General features: G+C 40.8%; 1 protein-coding gene across 1 annotated transcript in view; it reads right to left on the bottom strand.

Moving 5' to 3' along the window:
- The window catches only part of Atrnl1 (attractin like 1), a 558,188-nt gene that overhangs the window by 486,918 nt on the left and 55,078 nt on the right, over positions 1–16,192 (bottom strand). Inside the window, exon 10 of the mRNA XM_005352541.3 lies at positions 8,330–8,484. Coding sequence (XP_005352598.1) covers positions 8,330–8,484 — 155 coding nt within the window. The remainder of the gene's footprint in view (positions 1–8,329; positions 8,485–16,192) is intronic.

Here is a 16,192-nt window from a genome sequence, read left to right as displayed (position 1 = left end):
ACATGGGGGTGTGTATGCATGTATGATGTGTGTGTGCACATGGTCATGGGGGTGTGTATGCATGTATGACGTGTGTGTGTGCACATGGACATGGGTGTGTGTGCATGTATGACATGTGTGTGTGCACATGGACATGGGGCTGTGTATGAATGTATGATGTGTGTGTGCACATGGACATGGGGGTGTGTATGCATGTATGACGTGTGTGTGTGCACATGGACATGGGGGGTGTATGCATGTATGGCGTATGCGTGTGTGCACTTGGACATGGGGGTGTGCATGTGTGTATGGCGTATGTGTGTGTGCACGTGGACATGGGGGTGTGCATGTGTGTATGGCGTATGCATGTATGCACGGGGACATGGGGATGTGCATGTGTGTATGGTGTATGTGTGTGTGCACATGGACATGCTGGCAGGTCAGTTCTGTGTTGTTTAGCTGGCCTAGAGCTCCCAGGGATTCGGGTCTCCACCTCCTAGCTCTCCTTAGCAGCACTGTGAATGTAGATGTTCTACAATGTGAGATGTTGCACGGGTTCTGGGGATTTGAACTCAGGTCCTCAGGCTTCCACAGGAAGCATTCCACTAAGACATCATCCCATTCCTTTAGATCACATTTTTTTAAATCTATAACAAAGGCCTGTGCATAAAACAGAGTGCCAAACCTTTGTGTTATGGTTTAAGAAATATGTATAACGTGTATTTACTAAAATGAAATTTGCATAAAATCACTTTCAAAGAGATGCCTGTCTACATAACTGAAAAAGTCTTCACGAGAACTCACGGAGTCTACTAAGGAATTGCCTTGCTATAAATGAAGAATTATATCTAAGCATGTCAAGCAACATGTGTCAGATTTAAGTCACAACCTTTGCCTTTCCATAATTAGGCATATCAGTATTTTAAATAACATGTTTAAAGGATTTTGGTACAAGCTCTGAGGAAGAAAACTGATGGGAATGTTAGAATCAACTAATGAATTCAGGTAGTTAGATGTCAATCACTCATCCAATTCAGTAAACGTAATTTACATTGTTAATTATTTATAAACTTTGCATTGAGAATTGTGGTGATACTGTTTGTGCTTTAACAAATAAAGCTTGCCTGAAGATCAGAGTGCAGAGTTTAGCCACTAGTTAGCCAGAGAGACCGGGCAGTGGTGGCACACACAAGCCTTTAATCCCAGCAGCAGGGAGATAGATACAGGAGGGGATGTGGCTGGGTGGAGGAGGCAGGAGCTCAGGATTCAGTTTGAGGAGTCACAGAGAGACCAGGCAGTGGTGGCACACACCTTTAATCCCAGCAGCAGGGAGATAGATACAGGAGGGGATGTGGCTGGGTGGAGGAGGCAGGAGCTCAGGATTCAGTTTGAGGAGTCACAGAGAGAGGATCTTGCTCACTCAGTCTGAGCACTGGGAGACCTAAGAACTCTAGGGGCTGGCTGCTCTGCGTCTCTGATCTCCCAGCTTTCACCCCCAAATATCTGTCTCTGGGTTTTATTATTAAGGCCAATTAAAATTTGCTCTACAAAGTATAGTATTACAATATATTGAAAACACATAACACTGTTTTGATATGTGCTAATAGGATCAGAATATTGAGAACAATCAATTCAATGGAAACCTTATTAAGACAGGTGCCCTCCAAACAACATAAGGTAAATTATACAAAACTACAGACTTTCCGTATTGCTAAAATATATGAGGGTCCAATGGCCAAGAGCAATATGCCCTCTTATTAAAATTTAAAATAAATAAAACAATTATCACACTGCTACCACACCAGACTGCTCTGAACTCTGAAGGCAGCAGACTCAACATTTAGGACAACGTTGCCAGCCATGAAGCAGAAGACAGCCACAGATGTGGACTGTGACTCAACTCCTGGGCAGGAATATTCATCTGCTAAGGCCCAGAAACACAGACAGCAGCATGCGGCCTCCAGCCACTGGTGACGTCACCCTTGCGAGAGCAGCATATGGAGTCTGCGACAAGCTCTGCACAGTGCCCTGGATCCACATGTCCGTGGTCACGCCATCAGCAGTGACAAATGACAGACCTTTAGTCCCGCACTCTGTGTAGACAGCACAGGCCACGGACTAGCAAGTGACCATATAATCAGAATCTTCTATCCTGAGTGGACAGCACCATCAATAAAAAGAGGAGATGGCAGATCAAGATCACGGGAACCACATGCCCTGCGTAAGCAGTTAGCTCCGACCTCGTGTCACGCGTGCAACCTGCCACACCCACCTGCCCGTCCTACACCAACATGCAGCCTACCACACCGGCATGCAACACTGTCACACCAGCGTGTGGCCTGACACACCAACGTGCCTGCCCATCCTACACCTGTAACTGTATGGTGAGAACAGATAAAAGGAACAATGCAAATACACCAGCCAGATGTTTAAGAACAAACTGAATATATCAGCATCAACACCAGGTCAATAATTTGCTCCCATGTGGTCTACTCTGACTGTAGTCTCGATGGTTGTTATTCGCTTTAGCTGCAATCACACTTTCTGCCAGAAGAAAATACACTTTTAGAACAGCCCAGTCATGTTCTCTCCATAATCAGTTCACACTTAGATGATTCAAAACAAATTCTACACAGAATTATAGACTACACTCCACAGCAACAGAATAAAGAGCAGAGTAAATACACTCCTTAGAATACATCTGTGAAACACAGTGCTGCAAGGGATTTGTTTACAAACCAAACACTAAACACAAGGAAGATAAGAAGTTAAAGCTACTGGGCTGAAACTCAAATATTAACACACTGCACCATCAGAACGAGTTATCAATGCGGAGATATATATAACTATTTGACGAATTTGAGCTGAAGTCCTGATATTAATTTCACTTACTGACTATGCAGAAAATAATGCAGGAAAGAATGCATTTGTTGGCTAACTTTTCTACAAATCCCATGAAAATACACACCTATAATTCTGTAAGAATTCTGTTTATACAATTCTTGGGACTGGAGAGACTCAGCAGTTAAGAGCACTGGCTCTCTTCTAAAGGGTCCTGGTTTGATTCCCAGCTTCCACCTGACAACTCCCAGCTGTCTGTAACTCCCACTCCAGGACATCCAATGCCCTCTCCGGCCTCTGCAGGCACCAGGCACATAAGTGGTACACAGACATATATGCAAGCAAAACACTCGTACATACAATATGAGGGGGTAACAACTGCTTTAAGCACTAAGCTTTATGAGTCAATTTTAAGAGCATGGTTGAAAAGGAAAGAAGAGGTTGTATATATACAAGGGTTGAAACAAGGCAGATATAAATAAAATATTTAACCTCTTCAATATTTTGGTGAAGGGAAAAATGATGTCTTACTGCTGCCAAATGTTTTCCACCTTATAATTGTTGGTGATCGAATAAGGTTTGTTTATACTTTTAGGAGTCAAAACTTCCTTAATATTCTAAATATACCATAGTGTCACCTTGGTTATTGTAACTCTACAGCTTCTCTGCTAGTCACAATGGGCATCGCTGCCTGTCTCCAAAACTTGAGACGATTTCACTGTGTTTAACATAAATCAGTATTCCCTGTTGGCTCCCATGGTCTTCATATAAGAAGCTATACTTAAACATTCCTTGATAATTAATCACAACTTCATCTCCAAAATAAGTCCCACTTAGTTATATCTCGCTATTTGAAATGGTGCTGGATTCTACTTGTTAATGCTCGATGTGGACTGTCTGCCTCTATATTCATGGCTGCTTTCTCCAGCCCATCCACCGGCCTTCTATACAAACACTCTCTTGGTTCCTGTTTTCTTTCTAGGCTACTTTGTGATTTTCCTATTTAAAGCAATCTCTGGTCAGGCACAGTGGCTCACACGTGTGACAGCAGGACTCAGAGATCCATGACAAGATCACTGTGAGTTTGAGACCAGCCTGTGCTTCAGACAGCACTCAGGACAGCCTTTATTGAAGGAAAACCAAACACTAAGACCCACAGATAAAACACAATCTCTCAAGCTTGGGGAAGTGGTAAGAAGCTGGCATTCGCTGCTCGTGCATCCTTCGCTGCTCTCCTTGGCTGTGACTCTCCATGCTGAGGTCACTATTTCCTGGTCAGCTTATGGGTCAGACAGTAAAATACAAACATGCCATAGACATTACAATCAAATCCCAACTGTACCACAGCTGATGTCTTTGTTACACGGATAAGTGTGTATGCCCTCTGCCCAACTAAAAGGCCGTTCAAATTGTGCCTGTTATATGTGTGTGGGGGGGGGTAGATATGAGAGTGATAGAACAAAACTCTCTGAATTAAGATTTACTTCAGATTTTGAATACACCACCTCAACTTGTGTGACTGGGTTTAAAGACAGTTAGCCACCAGCTCATCTTCCTCTGTAACTGCACACCAGATACAGACACTCTAAGACTGCACTATGAAGTCTGGGTAAAACCGTGCACTGCAGGAAGTGCCAGGCAAACCTGGCTGTCCACTTCCACAAGCCAAAGGTAACATTTTCCCCTTATTTATTTTCCTTCTTTAAAGCAGGAGGGATAGGAAGAGGCAGGGGAGGGAGCAGCAGGCAGCTGCAGCAGCAAACACTGCTTTCCTTACCAGATACCAAGGGGAAGGTAACACATCAGACAAGGACTCACCACAGAAAGAGGAGGGGAAGGTTTCTTGACCTACACAGTAACAAACTGGCTCTTTTTGGTGAGGCTCAGCAAGAGGGGCCGGTTCCACCAAAGAGAAGTCATGAAAACACAGTAAAACTGGGAAATACTGACAAAAAAAAACTCCAGGAAATGAAAATACAATCAAGCATGAAGGACAAGCCAGTTAGAATTTTCAGAGCTTTGTTGGAATGTCCCCAAAAATAAATGAGTAGATTAATTCATATGATTTTGTCATGAAATTATGGATTACAGGGCTGCATCCATTCAACATGATTCATACATAACACTCCACGATGCTCTGCGTCATAAACTAGGTAGGCTCTGCTGTATAATAACACAGTTAAACATACAAATCAATATTTTGCCAATACCAATTAAAATATTACTGCTGAAAATCTGGAGTTGTTTTTCCAATTTTAACATTTTTATGTGATCACTACCAGGGAACTGGTGCCTAAGTGAAAGCATCATGTTACAAGAGTCTGCTATGGAACCATCACTAACTAAATGGGGCACACAGTTTCCATTTCCGGCGTGTGTAAGACACTGTCAGAGAAATCCTGCCCCTCTGCCTGGTTCCAAAATCACCTAACTCAGAGTTTACACCTTCATCTTTCTAGTATCTTTTTAAAACCAAAAAAAAATTGTTTTTCATTTTGTTTCAGACTTTTATATTAATTCTAAACAAAGGTCTGTCTTTAACAGAAAAAAAAATATAAATTTTATTCTTGAAAAAAGGTACCTGACAGCTCTTTAAAGACAACACTATCACTAACAATAACAAAATAAATAAATAAAAACCTCAGATTCTGAAATCTGAGTTAATGCTAGGTTTGCAATGAATCTTTAAGTAATAAGCCCTAAGCAGTAGAGTTGGCCGAGGCTCATTCACTAGCTCTGGTTATATTATTAGCTGTTTTCTGTCTCTTTTTAATCTATTTATCATTATATGTATGTGTGTGAATAATGCACATGAATGCCAGTGCCCCTGGAAGCTACGGAAGATAGGTCCTCTGGAGCAGGAGTTACAGACAGGTGTGGGCCACCCAGCATGGGTCGTGGAACACAAACCTGGGCCTCTGCCACTCTTAACCAATCCTTCTCCCACGCCCCTTCACTCACTCTCTAGAGACTTTGTTTTACTTTGATTATATGTGAATGTGTGTGTCTGGGATGGGAATGTGTGCTTTGTAGTTGCCCACAGAGGACCTAAGAGGCCGTCAGACCCTCCAGGGCTTGTGTCACAGGCAGGCGTAGCTGCTGGGACCTGAACTGGAGTCCTCTGCACTCCTCTTAGCCACTGAGTGCTCTGCAGTCCCTTCGGTCAGCCCCTTTCTGAAAATATACATGTCTAGTGACCAAGCTCTAACAACTGGCCTAGTCAAGCCTGCTTTTCTTTTGTTTGGATTTTCCCAACAACCTTCCCAAGGAATTCCACTGCAGACAGCAGCAGCTTGAAAAGCAGCAACACACGCTGGCTAAACCTCTACCACACAATATAATGAGCACTGTGAAGACAGTAATATTTCCACAGATGAGTGGTTTTACTGTATGAAATATACAGTGGCACCAAGGTTGAAACTGTGAGTTTCAGAACAATGAGAAATTGGCATGGGCAAAGTGAAAACCCATGGAACACCTCAGACGCATTGCATTTCAATAAACAGTCCTTGTATGAGAAAGCAAACGCGATCTTAAAATCCATCTTCTCTTTGGTTCATTAAAATGTCTATCTTTGCTTCCAAGGGACAATAAAATAATTACTTGAAAAAAATCTTTTATGTAAAAAAAAATACTAAAATATTGTATTCGTGAAAATCCTGTAACATTTGATGTTGTCAAGAAGTAAAATTACAAAGAACATAAGAGGACTTTACTGTGAAGTACATACAAATAATAAAATTGAGTTAAAAAAAAAAGTTTATCTAACGCTGAGTTTGATGGTTGGCTTTATGATTTGTTGACAGTGTTAACAAGGGTCAAAAATGTGCTTTGTTAAAACATAAAACTGCCTAAACTATGCTTTTCTTCTTCCAGTCTGAATAAATTTATTTCAACATAAAATAGATATTTGCTTCTACAGACCCGCAGCATTAAGAAATAAGCATTATTAAGTCTGTCATCTGAGAATGTATGGGACATTGAGAGCGTGGAGTGGACAATATAGTCAAGCAGACAGACTACAACTCTTAGAACCATGGCCACTATACTCCTGTTACTTCTGCCTTTTTGAAGTCCTGACAGACGAGTTAGTAACACACTTCATAAACAAAGCCTTTAGCAGTCACTGGTGCTTACATGAATTAGAACAATGATAATCCAACCTCTCTCCCCATTTCTCTCTGAAACAAAACTTGGGATTTTTAGCTTCTATGAGGTTTTTGACACATAAAACTGAAATATAATTTTCAATAATGTGGAAGAATAAATACAGGTTCTCAATACATCACTTACCAGAAAAAGCTCAATCTTAAACAGTTCATTAAAATATGAGCACTGTGTAGACAGAAGCTCACTAAAAAAAAAAATAAAAAAAAAAATGAACGTAAAAGTTCCAAACCCTACTGGGTTCTGTGGGTTTGCAGTGACAGTGACATCCTAGCTCACTTTCACTTGAAGAAATTTCATAGGCGAATATGGAAGAACAAAACAGATAAACAAGCTCCCCATGCACCATTATAACATAAACAGATAAACAAGCTCCCCGTGCACCATTATTTCAGAAGTCACACATTCTCATCTAAGACTGAATAATCACAACCCACCACAGCTTATCATTCCTAACTTACGAGAGCGTCGCGATCAAAGCACTTATGATCAGTTGATCTTCCCTGTGTGACCATGGGAAATAATCTAACAACCCAGATCATGCTCTTTAAGACGTAAACGACTACATCTGTCCCATCTAATTAGTCTCCTTTATTTTATAGATCAAGTGAATAGCTTTGAATTTGATATAGTACTTGATTCTCACCATCGATAAAAGGCACTCTTATGTTTTAGTAATCACAATTAGAGAAGCAATATTTTACGACAATGCTGTACTGGAGTGGTAAATGAAGTATTTCAATGAACGCATCCACGTTCACATACAACCAACAGTAACATCAGCACAATGAACAAGCAGAGATACAGCCAGCTCTGGTTGTCTGGAAAGGCCGCATTTAGTGTCTTCACATCCCCAGATTCAGCCTGGACTTCTATGTTGTCTCGTGATTTCATTATCTCCTTTGAAACATCCCTCTCAATGAACTTCCCTCCCACACTCTGTAAACATTCTGTATATATTTGTATAACAAAACTAAGCTTTGTTGATTTCTACTGAATCTGAAGTGTTTGGATTCCTACGGTCTTAATTTGATAGTTCGATAGTATCACACATCTATCCGTATCAAAACTAATTAGTAAGAGACACAAGAGGCTTATACAATATTCCAGTAAGGACACAACACTCAAGCGTCTACCAGCCATCTGACCTCTGCTTCTCCTTCTTGTCCCCACACATCTGTTCTCGTAGCCTCATCTATCTGCCCACTGTGCTGAAACACACAATCCAATCCATACCTAGCACTACACTGATCTCCAGCACAGCAAACACATTCTGTGGGTCAATCGACTTGAGTAAATGCTCTGGTATTTTCCTCTTTGTACGGTCCTAACAGATACATACCTATGTCATATGCCAGGAAATCGGCAGAAAAACATTTTGCACCGTTACTCAGGGAAGTGTCATTATGAGTGTTTCCTCCAAAAACAAGCATAGCTCCATTGATTAGGACAGCTGAGTGAAGGCATCTGGCAAACCCACTCTCTCTCAAAATAGTCCTACAGAATGAAATTCAAAAACGCATTACAAAGGATAGAGACTTCCCTCACCTTATAAATAAAGTACGGACTTTGTATACACAAATTCTTTCTGGGAATTATGAGGGGGGAATACATGTATTTTAAACACTTGTAATAACTTCCAGGTTCTGATATTCTAAGACTATTTCTGGAATCTCAGAATGCTTTGAGGGAAGCATAATATAGAATCTTTAATACTTTATATTTTGAATGATTTATTTACTTATGAAGGTAGGAAACCAGTCTACCTCAAAGTCCAGGAACAAGACACCAAAGTTTTTTGTTCTTTGTTTTTGGTTTTTTTTTTTTTTTTTTTTTTTTTTGCTACAACAAGTACAAAGTTAAATATAGTAAAATTTGTCCAAAATACATGGGGTTAAAATTATAAAATTGATAAGGACCCCTTACTGAGCCTTTATGTTTAATTAAAATTTATACACAAAAGTGAAGATACCTTAAGTTAAAAAACTCAATGAATTTCCATGAGATAAACATTATCAAATACCCAGAACCCAGATAGAAACGTTGCTAATTTCTACTTCAATGATCAGTTCTAATATACTTTCGCATGGGTTGCACTTATTTGTATGCAGGTTCTTTGGATACACCCATAATGCGGAGGAATTAAGAACTGAACACGCAGGCTGGAGACGTGGCACAGCAGTTAGGAACACTTCAACATCAGGCAGCTCCAGAAGGATCTGAGAACGCTGGCCTCCACAGGCCCTGTGCTCACGCACACATGCACACATGGACGCACACAGCTAAAAATGAATCCTCTAAAATGTATCTTTCAGAAACAGTAAAGTTTACAGAAAGTATTATAAATATATGCTTGGAATTATAAACTGCTCTGAATAACCAATATATAAAGATTATTAACAATATAAATCAATACCTTCTAACCATTCTGATAAAAATATAAGCACAGCAAACATCTATAAAATAGCTAATTTGTGTACAGTCTCTAAAACCATGGATTTTTAAGTCATTTAATGTTTAGAGAATCTGAAACAGGCTCCTAAAGTGACAATATCCAGAGTTCCACATCCTCTCCAGGAAAAGAACTTTAATTAAAATTAAAAAAATAGTTTTAAAGAAAATTTTAAGATCTCATGAACCTTTATTTAGAGTAACATTAAATACCTACTCAAGAATATCTACCAAGTTTTGGTTAGAAGCTCATCTGGCCCGGTGGCACAAGCCTGAGATGCCAGCTCCTTAGAGACTAAGACAGAAGGATCACACTCAATGCCTGCCTGGGCAGTGTGGTGAATCCCGCTTCAAATACAAAGCAACGAAGTCAGGATGTGGCTGGGAATACACAGCTCGGCTGCAGAGTTCCCGCCTTGCATGCACAGGCCCTGAGTGTAATCTCCACTCCTCCAAGGAAAGGGGAAAGGGCACAGTCTATGTTACACGGAATCAGGCCAGCCCTCTCTGTCTTCCCATCATCTTCTCCTCTTCAACACACACCAATAGGAATGACAGACCCCTAACGAGGAGGGAAAGCCAGGGAACAACTCTCTTTCACTCCTTGTTTCCTAGCGGCTCCTAGTGGGTCAATGATATCTCACTAAGGGGATTAGGTTACCACAGTTCTCATGTCCCCGTACTTACAGAAGGTCTATGCCAGGAACAAGTCTGAGACGCCTGGGTGAATTTCCACATTTGCTCTCAGCAGAGACGGGAGTGATCAACCAGGTTTATGTGACTAAAGGGGAGTCAAATGTTTATCCTACCTCACTCAATAAAGCAGAGGGTCTATGTCAGACAGCCAAGCTTAGGAGACCCCAGCGTAGTGCCCCCAAGACTCTGCATACGAGACAATGGTACCACCCCAAGGAGAATCAGGTCACTGAGCCCACGCACCTCCAATTCCTGGACAGTAAAACAGAGGTTCTCCAACAGGAAGACAGGAAGACAAAACAGACATCTCTAAAGCTTCACACACACACACACACACACACACACACACACACACACACGTAAAGTGCTTGCCCTGCAAGTATGAGGACCTCCAGAACCCATATAAAAGCCCAGGTGTGGTGGGCTGCCCGTCATTCCAGAGATGGAATTTTGGGATAAACTAGCTCATTAAAATAGCCAAAATGGCGAGCTCCAGAGGATCTGGTCAATATACAATGTGGTGCATGACGGAGAACACTACATGAAGTCAATCTCAGATATCCACATTGCAAGCACACACACAAGCTTGTGCAACACACACATGTGCACCCGCACACACACGAACATACATGCTGGCACATATGCATACCACACACATGCATTACACTGTTGAATAAAACTAACCTAGCATAAATAGTAAGCATACGTGAAGAATGATAAATTCCTAGAAGATAACATAGGAAGAAAATCTAGGAACTAGGTTTGATGATGAATTTTTAGAAGTACCAAAAAGCACAAATCGAAAATTAATTGAGGAAGTTTTATTTAAAATCAATTTTTTTCTGTAGCAGAAAAAATATTGCTCAGAGAATAAAAGCACAAGCCACAAACTGTCATAGAACATATGCAGCACAATACCTGACAAAAGAATGTTTTCCAAATTATACAAAGAAACCTTAAAATAAAACAAAAAACAGTGCTTGCAGTGCCAAATATGCCTTCCGAAAAAAGCACATGGGTATGAATATATGAATAAAAATACATTCACTCTGTGTGATCAAGGGAATGCAGACTGAAATAGCACCTATTAAAATGATAAAACTGAAATTATTGACATTACTGAAACCTAACAAAAATTCCTATCCACTGATGCAAGGCATAAAAAATAGTAGTCTCTTTGAAAGGTAATTTAGCACCTTATTACAATATTAAACATAATTCTAATTAATGCACAACCAAGGAATTGTGAGTCTTAGTATTTATTAGTGGGTTAAAACTTTCATTCACTAAAGTACCTGCATGCAGATATTCTTGACAGTTTTATCTACAACTGACACAATCTGGAAGCCTTTGGGATACTCTTCAACATGTAAATGGATAAGCAAGCACTTCGAACATGCAATGGAATGCAATTCAGGAAGAAAAGACATGGTGGAACTTTAAATACACATTGCTACGTGAAAAAAAGTCAAACTACACGCTATACAATCTGTTTATCATATAGTCAATTTTCACATCCACTGCAAATACGTATGAACACTATGAAAGCAAGAGAACGACCTTATGGTTCAGTTTTCCCATGTCTGGGGCACACCCAAGGGGATCGGCACTGGTTTACCACAGGGTCAGGCACACCTACTGCACTGCAAGCCCACCTTGCCCAAGTGCAAGAGACAAGCGAACAGAGAAGACCTGGTTACACAGTGAGGTGCTACACAGCCTTACAGAAACATCGTTCTCAGGGAAGCAGATGAGCTAAACTTGTTTACTGAATCAACATCACATGAAGGAAAATGAGCCCTATTCAAACAGTCAAATGTCACGGGCTCTCTCTCATGTGAAACCTAAAAGTTACATGAAGACAACAGTAAAGTCACTAGTGACATGGAGGACAGACAGTAAACAGGATCAAATACACAACATGCGTGTATGAAAATCACAAGGAAACCCATCAAATAATTAATAGATCTTAAAGGGGATTTTACTGTACTAATAGTACCGTTATAATAATTTAATGAATAATGTCAATTTCGAATCAGGCAGAGATGATCTGAATATTCTTCTAATAAATGTAATAAATTCCATTGGTAAAATTCTATACATAAAAAATTCACCTTAGTTGTCTTAAGGGCTATAATTTAAAAATACTAAGGAAAAAATTCTGATTTTACAAATGTGATCTATAGCATTAAAAAGAATGCTCCCCCAAATAAGTGTATCTGATAAAACACTAACATCAAACTATTAATATGAATAATTCAAGGAAAACATGATCATATCTCAGATATTAACAAAGATTTTTTAAAGTTCCTCATCAAAATATTGGCAAACCAAAAACCAACAGCAATGTTAGACCACAGTTGATTTAAGTTGAGTTGCTAAAATAAATCATGATAATTAGCCATATTACTTTGGGGAAAACATCAGATAACCAACTCTCAAAGGAATTTTGATACAAGCTGTTAGCAAACCAAGAGAGGAAGGAAAAGTGTTTTAAATGTAACTTTTTAAAAAAGATTTTCTCTGGTGTGGGAGGTCCTTTTGTCTATGTGTTGCTTTTATTAGTTAATGAATAAAGAAACTGGTTTGCCCTGATAGAGTAGAACAGAGCTAGGTGGGGAAAACTAAACCGAATGCTGGGAAGAAGAAGGTGGAGTCAGAGAAGCCATGAAGCCTCCAGAGAGAGATGCCAATTGGAATCTTGCCAGTAAACCACAGCTACGTGGTGATACACAGATGAATAGAAATGGGTTAAATTAATATGTAAGAGCCAATAAGAAGCTAGGGCTAATGGGCCAAGCAAGCAGCCTCCTTACAACATTTCTCCACACAGAATGAATTTGCATCCTTTCCCTCATTCCTCACCCCGCTCCAAACCCTCTCGTGTGTGCACCCCTCTACAATTCATGGCCTTTCTCATTAACTACTATTGCAAGTGTGTGTATGTGCACACACACACACACACACACAACCTTCTAAGGTCACTTGGCATTACATTGTGTACGTGTGGTGTGTTTTATGGCTGGATACTAGGATTAGATAAGCTATCAGGGGCTCATCTTTGGAGAAGACAACCCCTTTCTCAGCAGCCACTAACTGCTGTAATTCTTCATTTAATGTCCCATCCACACTGGCACGCCAACTGATGTTGCCATCAGACTGGAAGTTTTAGATTCTGTGGGCAAGATAGCCCTTCCATCAAGAGATGTCACTGTCTCGCAGCAGACATCCTGGCCCCCACTATTAATCTCCCTGTGCCCTTTTCTGAGCTTTAGGTGTAAGGGTTGTGAGGTACATGTATCAATCAGGGCTGGGCGCTACACTGCTGCTCTGCTAATTTTGATTAGTTGTAGATTTCTGTAATGACTCTACGGTGGTTTGAATAAGAATGGCCCACATAGGCTCATATATTTGAATACTTGGCCACCAGGCTTATATATTTGTATGCTTGCTTTCATCACTATATGAAAGGATTAGGAGGTGTGGCCTTGTTGGGCAAAGTGTGTTACAAGCCCATGTCAAGCCCAGTGTCGCTATCTCTTCACACTACCTGTGGAACCAGATGTATACTCTCCTGACTAAGACAGTCTCCGTCTGCGGAAAGAGAAGCTTCTCTGATGAGGACTGAGAGTTGCACTTGTCTGTAGGTATATGGTAGGTTTTCAGAATAAAGTTTGGAACTATAAGTTTAGGAAAAAGTTAGCAACAGGTTATCCTCTGGGCTCCATGACCTCACCAGCTACAGGTGATTGGCTAGGATTACAACACCAGGAATCAATCCCTTTCCAATCAACACCCATTGGTTACTCCCAAGATATATGCACTACTAATGCATTATGGGGGCTATACTGGACAGCTAGTTATCGCTGGGGTCAGTAGGATTGACACTGGATAGGACCACTGATGGCTTTTGGCCCCTTAGCAACTTACAGAGAAACTTCAGATACAATGAGAGCTAGTCTTCAGAGAGCAGGCTTCCCGGTCAGTTCCAGACCTCCGAGTCTTGGGTCTGAAGTTGTCTTAATCTTAGCTATAAGGGCTTACCTTAGTCCAAAGAGAAAAGCAGGGACAATGACAACATCCTACGTTGTTCTGAGAGTCTCTTGGACTTGCCGTCCCACAAACCAAAGGAAGGTGCCCCATGGCTGGCCCTGGAGTTTGTTAGTCTATCCCACACACGTCCCCTTTCACAGCACTTGTATCCTGCAGCCTCTTTCCTAGGGCTCTCTCTGCCCTCGTGGTCCCTTTTCTTTAGTGACTCCAGGTTATACACTGACATCAAAAGACTTGGAGCTAGGATCCACAAATAAGAAAGAAGGTGTGGCATTGTCTTTGTGGCTCTGTTACTTCACTCTGTATAGTCACTGTCTAATTCCATCTATTTACCTGCAAATACCATGATTAAATTTCCTTTATCAGCTAAATAGAATTCTGTTGTGTATCACATGTTCACTCTCCATTCTGCAGCTGAAGAACACTTAGGCTGTCTCCATTTACCAGCTCCTGTGACTACGGCAGCAAAGAACATGGTTGAGCAAAAAGCTGTGGAGTAAGACGCCAAGGCCTTTGGGTAGATGCCACGGAGCAGCAGGGCTGGATCTTACAGAAGACCTGATCCTAGCACTCTGGGAGTTCTCCACAGAGTAGGCAACCCCGTCAACAGCGAACGGGGGCTTCCATTTCCCTGCATGCTCACGTATTTGCAGCTGGCTGCTTTCTAGACCACAGCCATATTGTCCAAGGTAAGATGAAATCTCAAATGAACTACAATCAGAATGTTGAATGCTTTTAAATTTAGCAGTTTTAAATTCTTCTTTTGAGAATTCTATTCATATCCAGAGCCAACTTTTAGCTGGGTTATTTATTTTCTTGATTTTTTTTTTTTTAGTTCTTTGTATATACTGGTATTAATCCTCTGAGATGTGTAGTTGACAAAGATTCTCCCACTCTGCAGGCTTCTTCTTCATTTGGATGACTCTTCCTATACCACAGAGAAGCTCTGTAGTGTATTAAGTCCTAGCTTTCAACTGCTGACAATATTCATGAGAAATGGAGCCCATCCAGAAAGCCTTCCCTGCACTTCTGTCCCGCAGGACACTGTGTTTTCTCCCGGCAGCTTCAGAGTCTCGGGTTTTACAATGCAGTCTTTGGTCCCTTCTGAGTTGATTTGTGTACAAGGTGACGTATACGAATGAAAGTAGAAACTGTTAAGGTAGCTTGCTAAACCTTCCTAATAACGGTTTCCACGAAACCCACAGTGACACCGCTCTTACTGGAGGAAGCCCAAAAGCATTTCTCTACATCTGAGGAACAAGGACATGCAGTAATCAGCCGTCACCTCCCTCTGCTCTACACTGGGGTGAGGATGAAGAGCACAGGAAGAGACAAGAATGAATTAAAACCCAGGAAGGGTTTTATTCAGATTATCCATATAGAATCGGACCAACTACTATAAAAAAAACAGAAATTACTAAAATCAGCAAGTCTGACACAAAATATAATTATCAGTCTTACTTCCATCAAGAGAAAAACAGTAAGAAAAAATACAACAGTCACTGAATGTACAGTATTCTCCCCAAAGTTAGCATATACCTACAAACTCAGAATGTGACCTCATTTGGAAATGGAGTATCTGCAATCGTGTGTGCTGGAGTAAAGAGAGTCACAGTTGAAGGTAGATAAACAAAATCAAGCTAATATTAAATTCAGATAGACCCTAAATTCAGTGACCGGCATCTCTATAAAGCAGGTCATGTACAGACAACAATTCAGAATAGGAGGGTGTAGTTACAGCTGAGGACACCCAGGATGCCCCAAACACTAGCAGAGCAGAGGACGTTTCCTGGGAGCTTCGCCAGGGCCAGAGATCTGGGGCTCATGCTCCAGAACTAGGAGCCTGCGCATTCTCAACGCGGGCTGTGACAGAACGCATTTCTGTTCTTCTCAGTGCCAGCATGAAAAAATGCATTTCTGTTTCTAGGAGACATGAGGCACATGGTGATATGTAATGGCATCCTTAAAAAAAAAAAAAAAAAAAAAAAAAAAAAAAAAAAAAAAA

Source organism: Microtus ochrogaster, chromosome 8 (genome assembly GCF_000317375.1).
Source record: "Microtus ochrogaster isolate Prairie Vole_2 chromosome 8, MicOch1.0, whole genome shotgun sequence".
Lineage (NCBI taxonomy): Eukaryota > Metazoa > Chordata > Mammalia > Rodentia > Cricetidae > Microtus > Microtus ochrogaster.
Note: the sequence above shows the minus strand (reverse complement) of the source record. Positions and strands in the feature narration are given on the sequence as shown.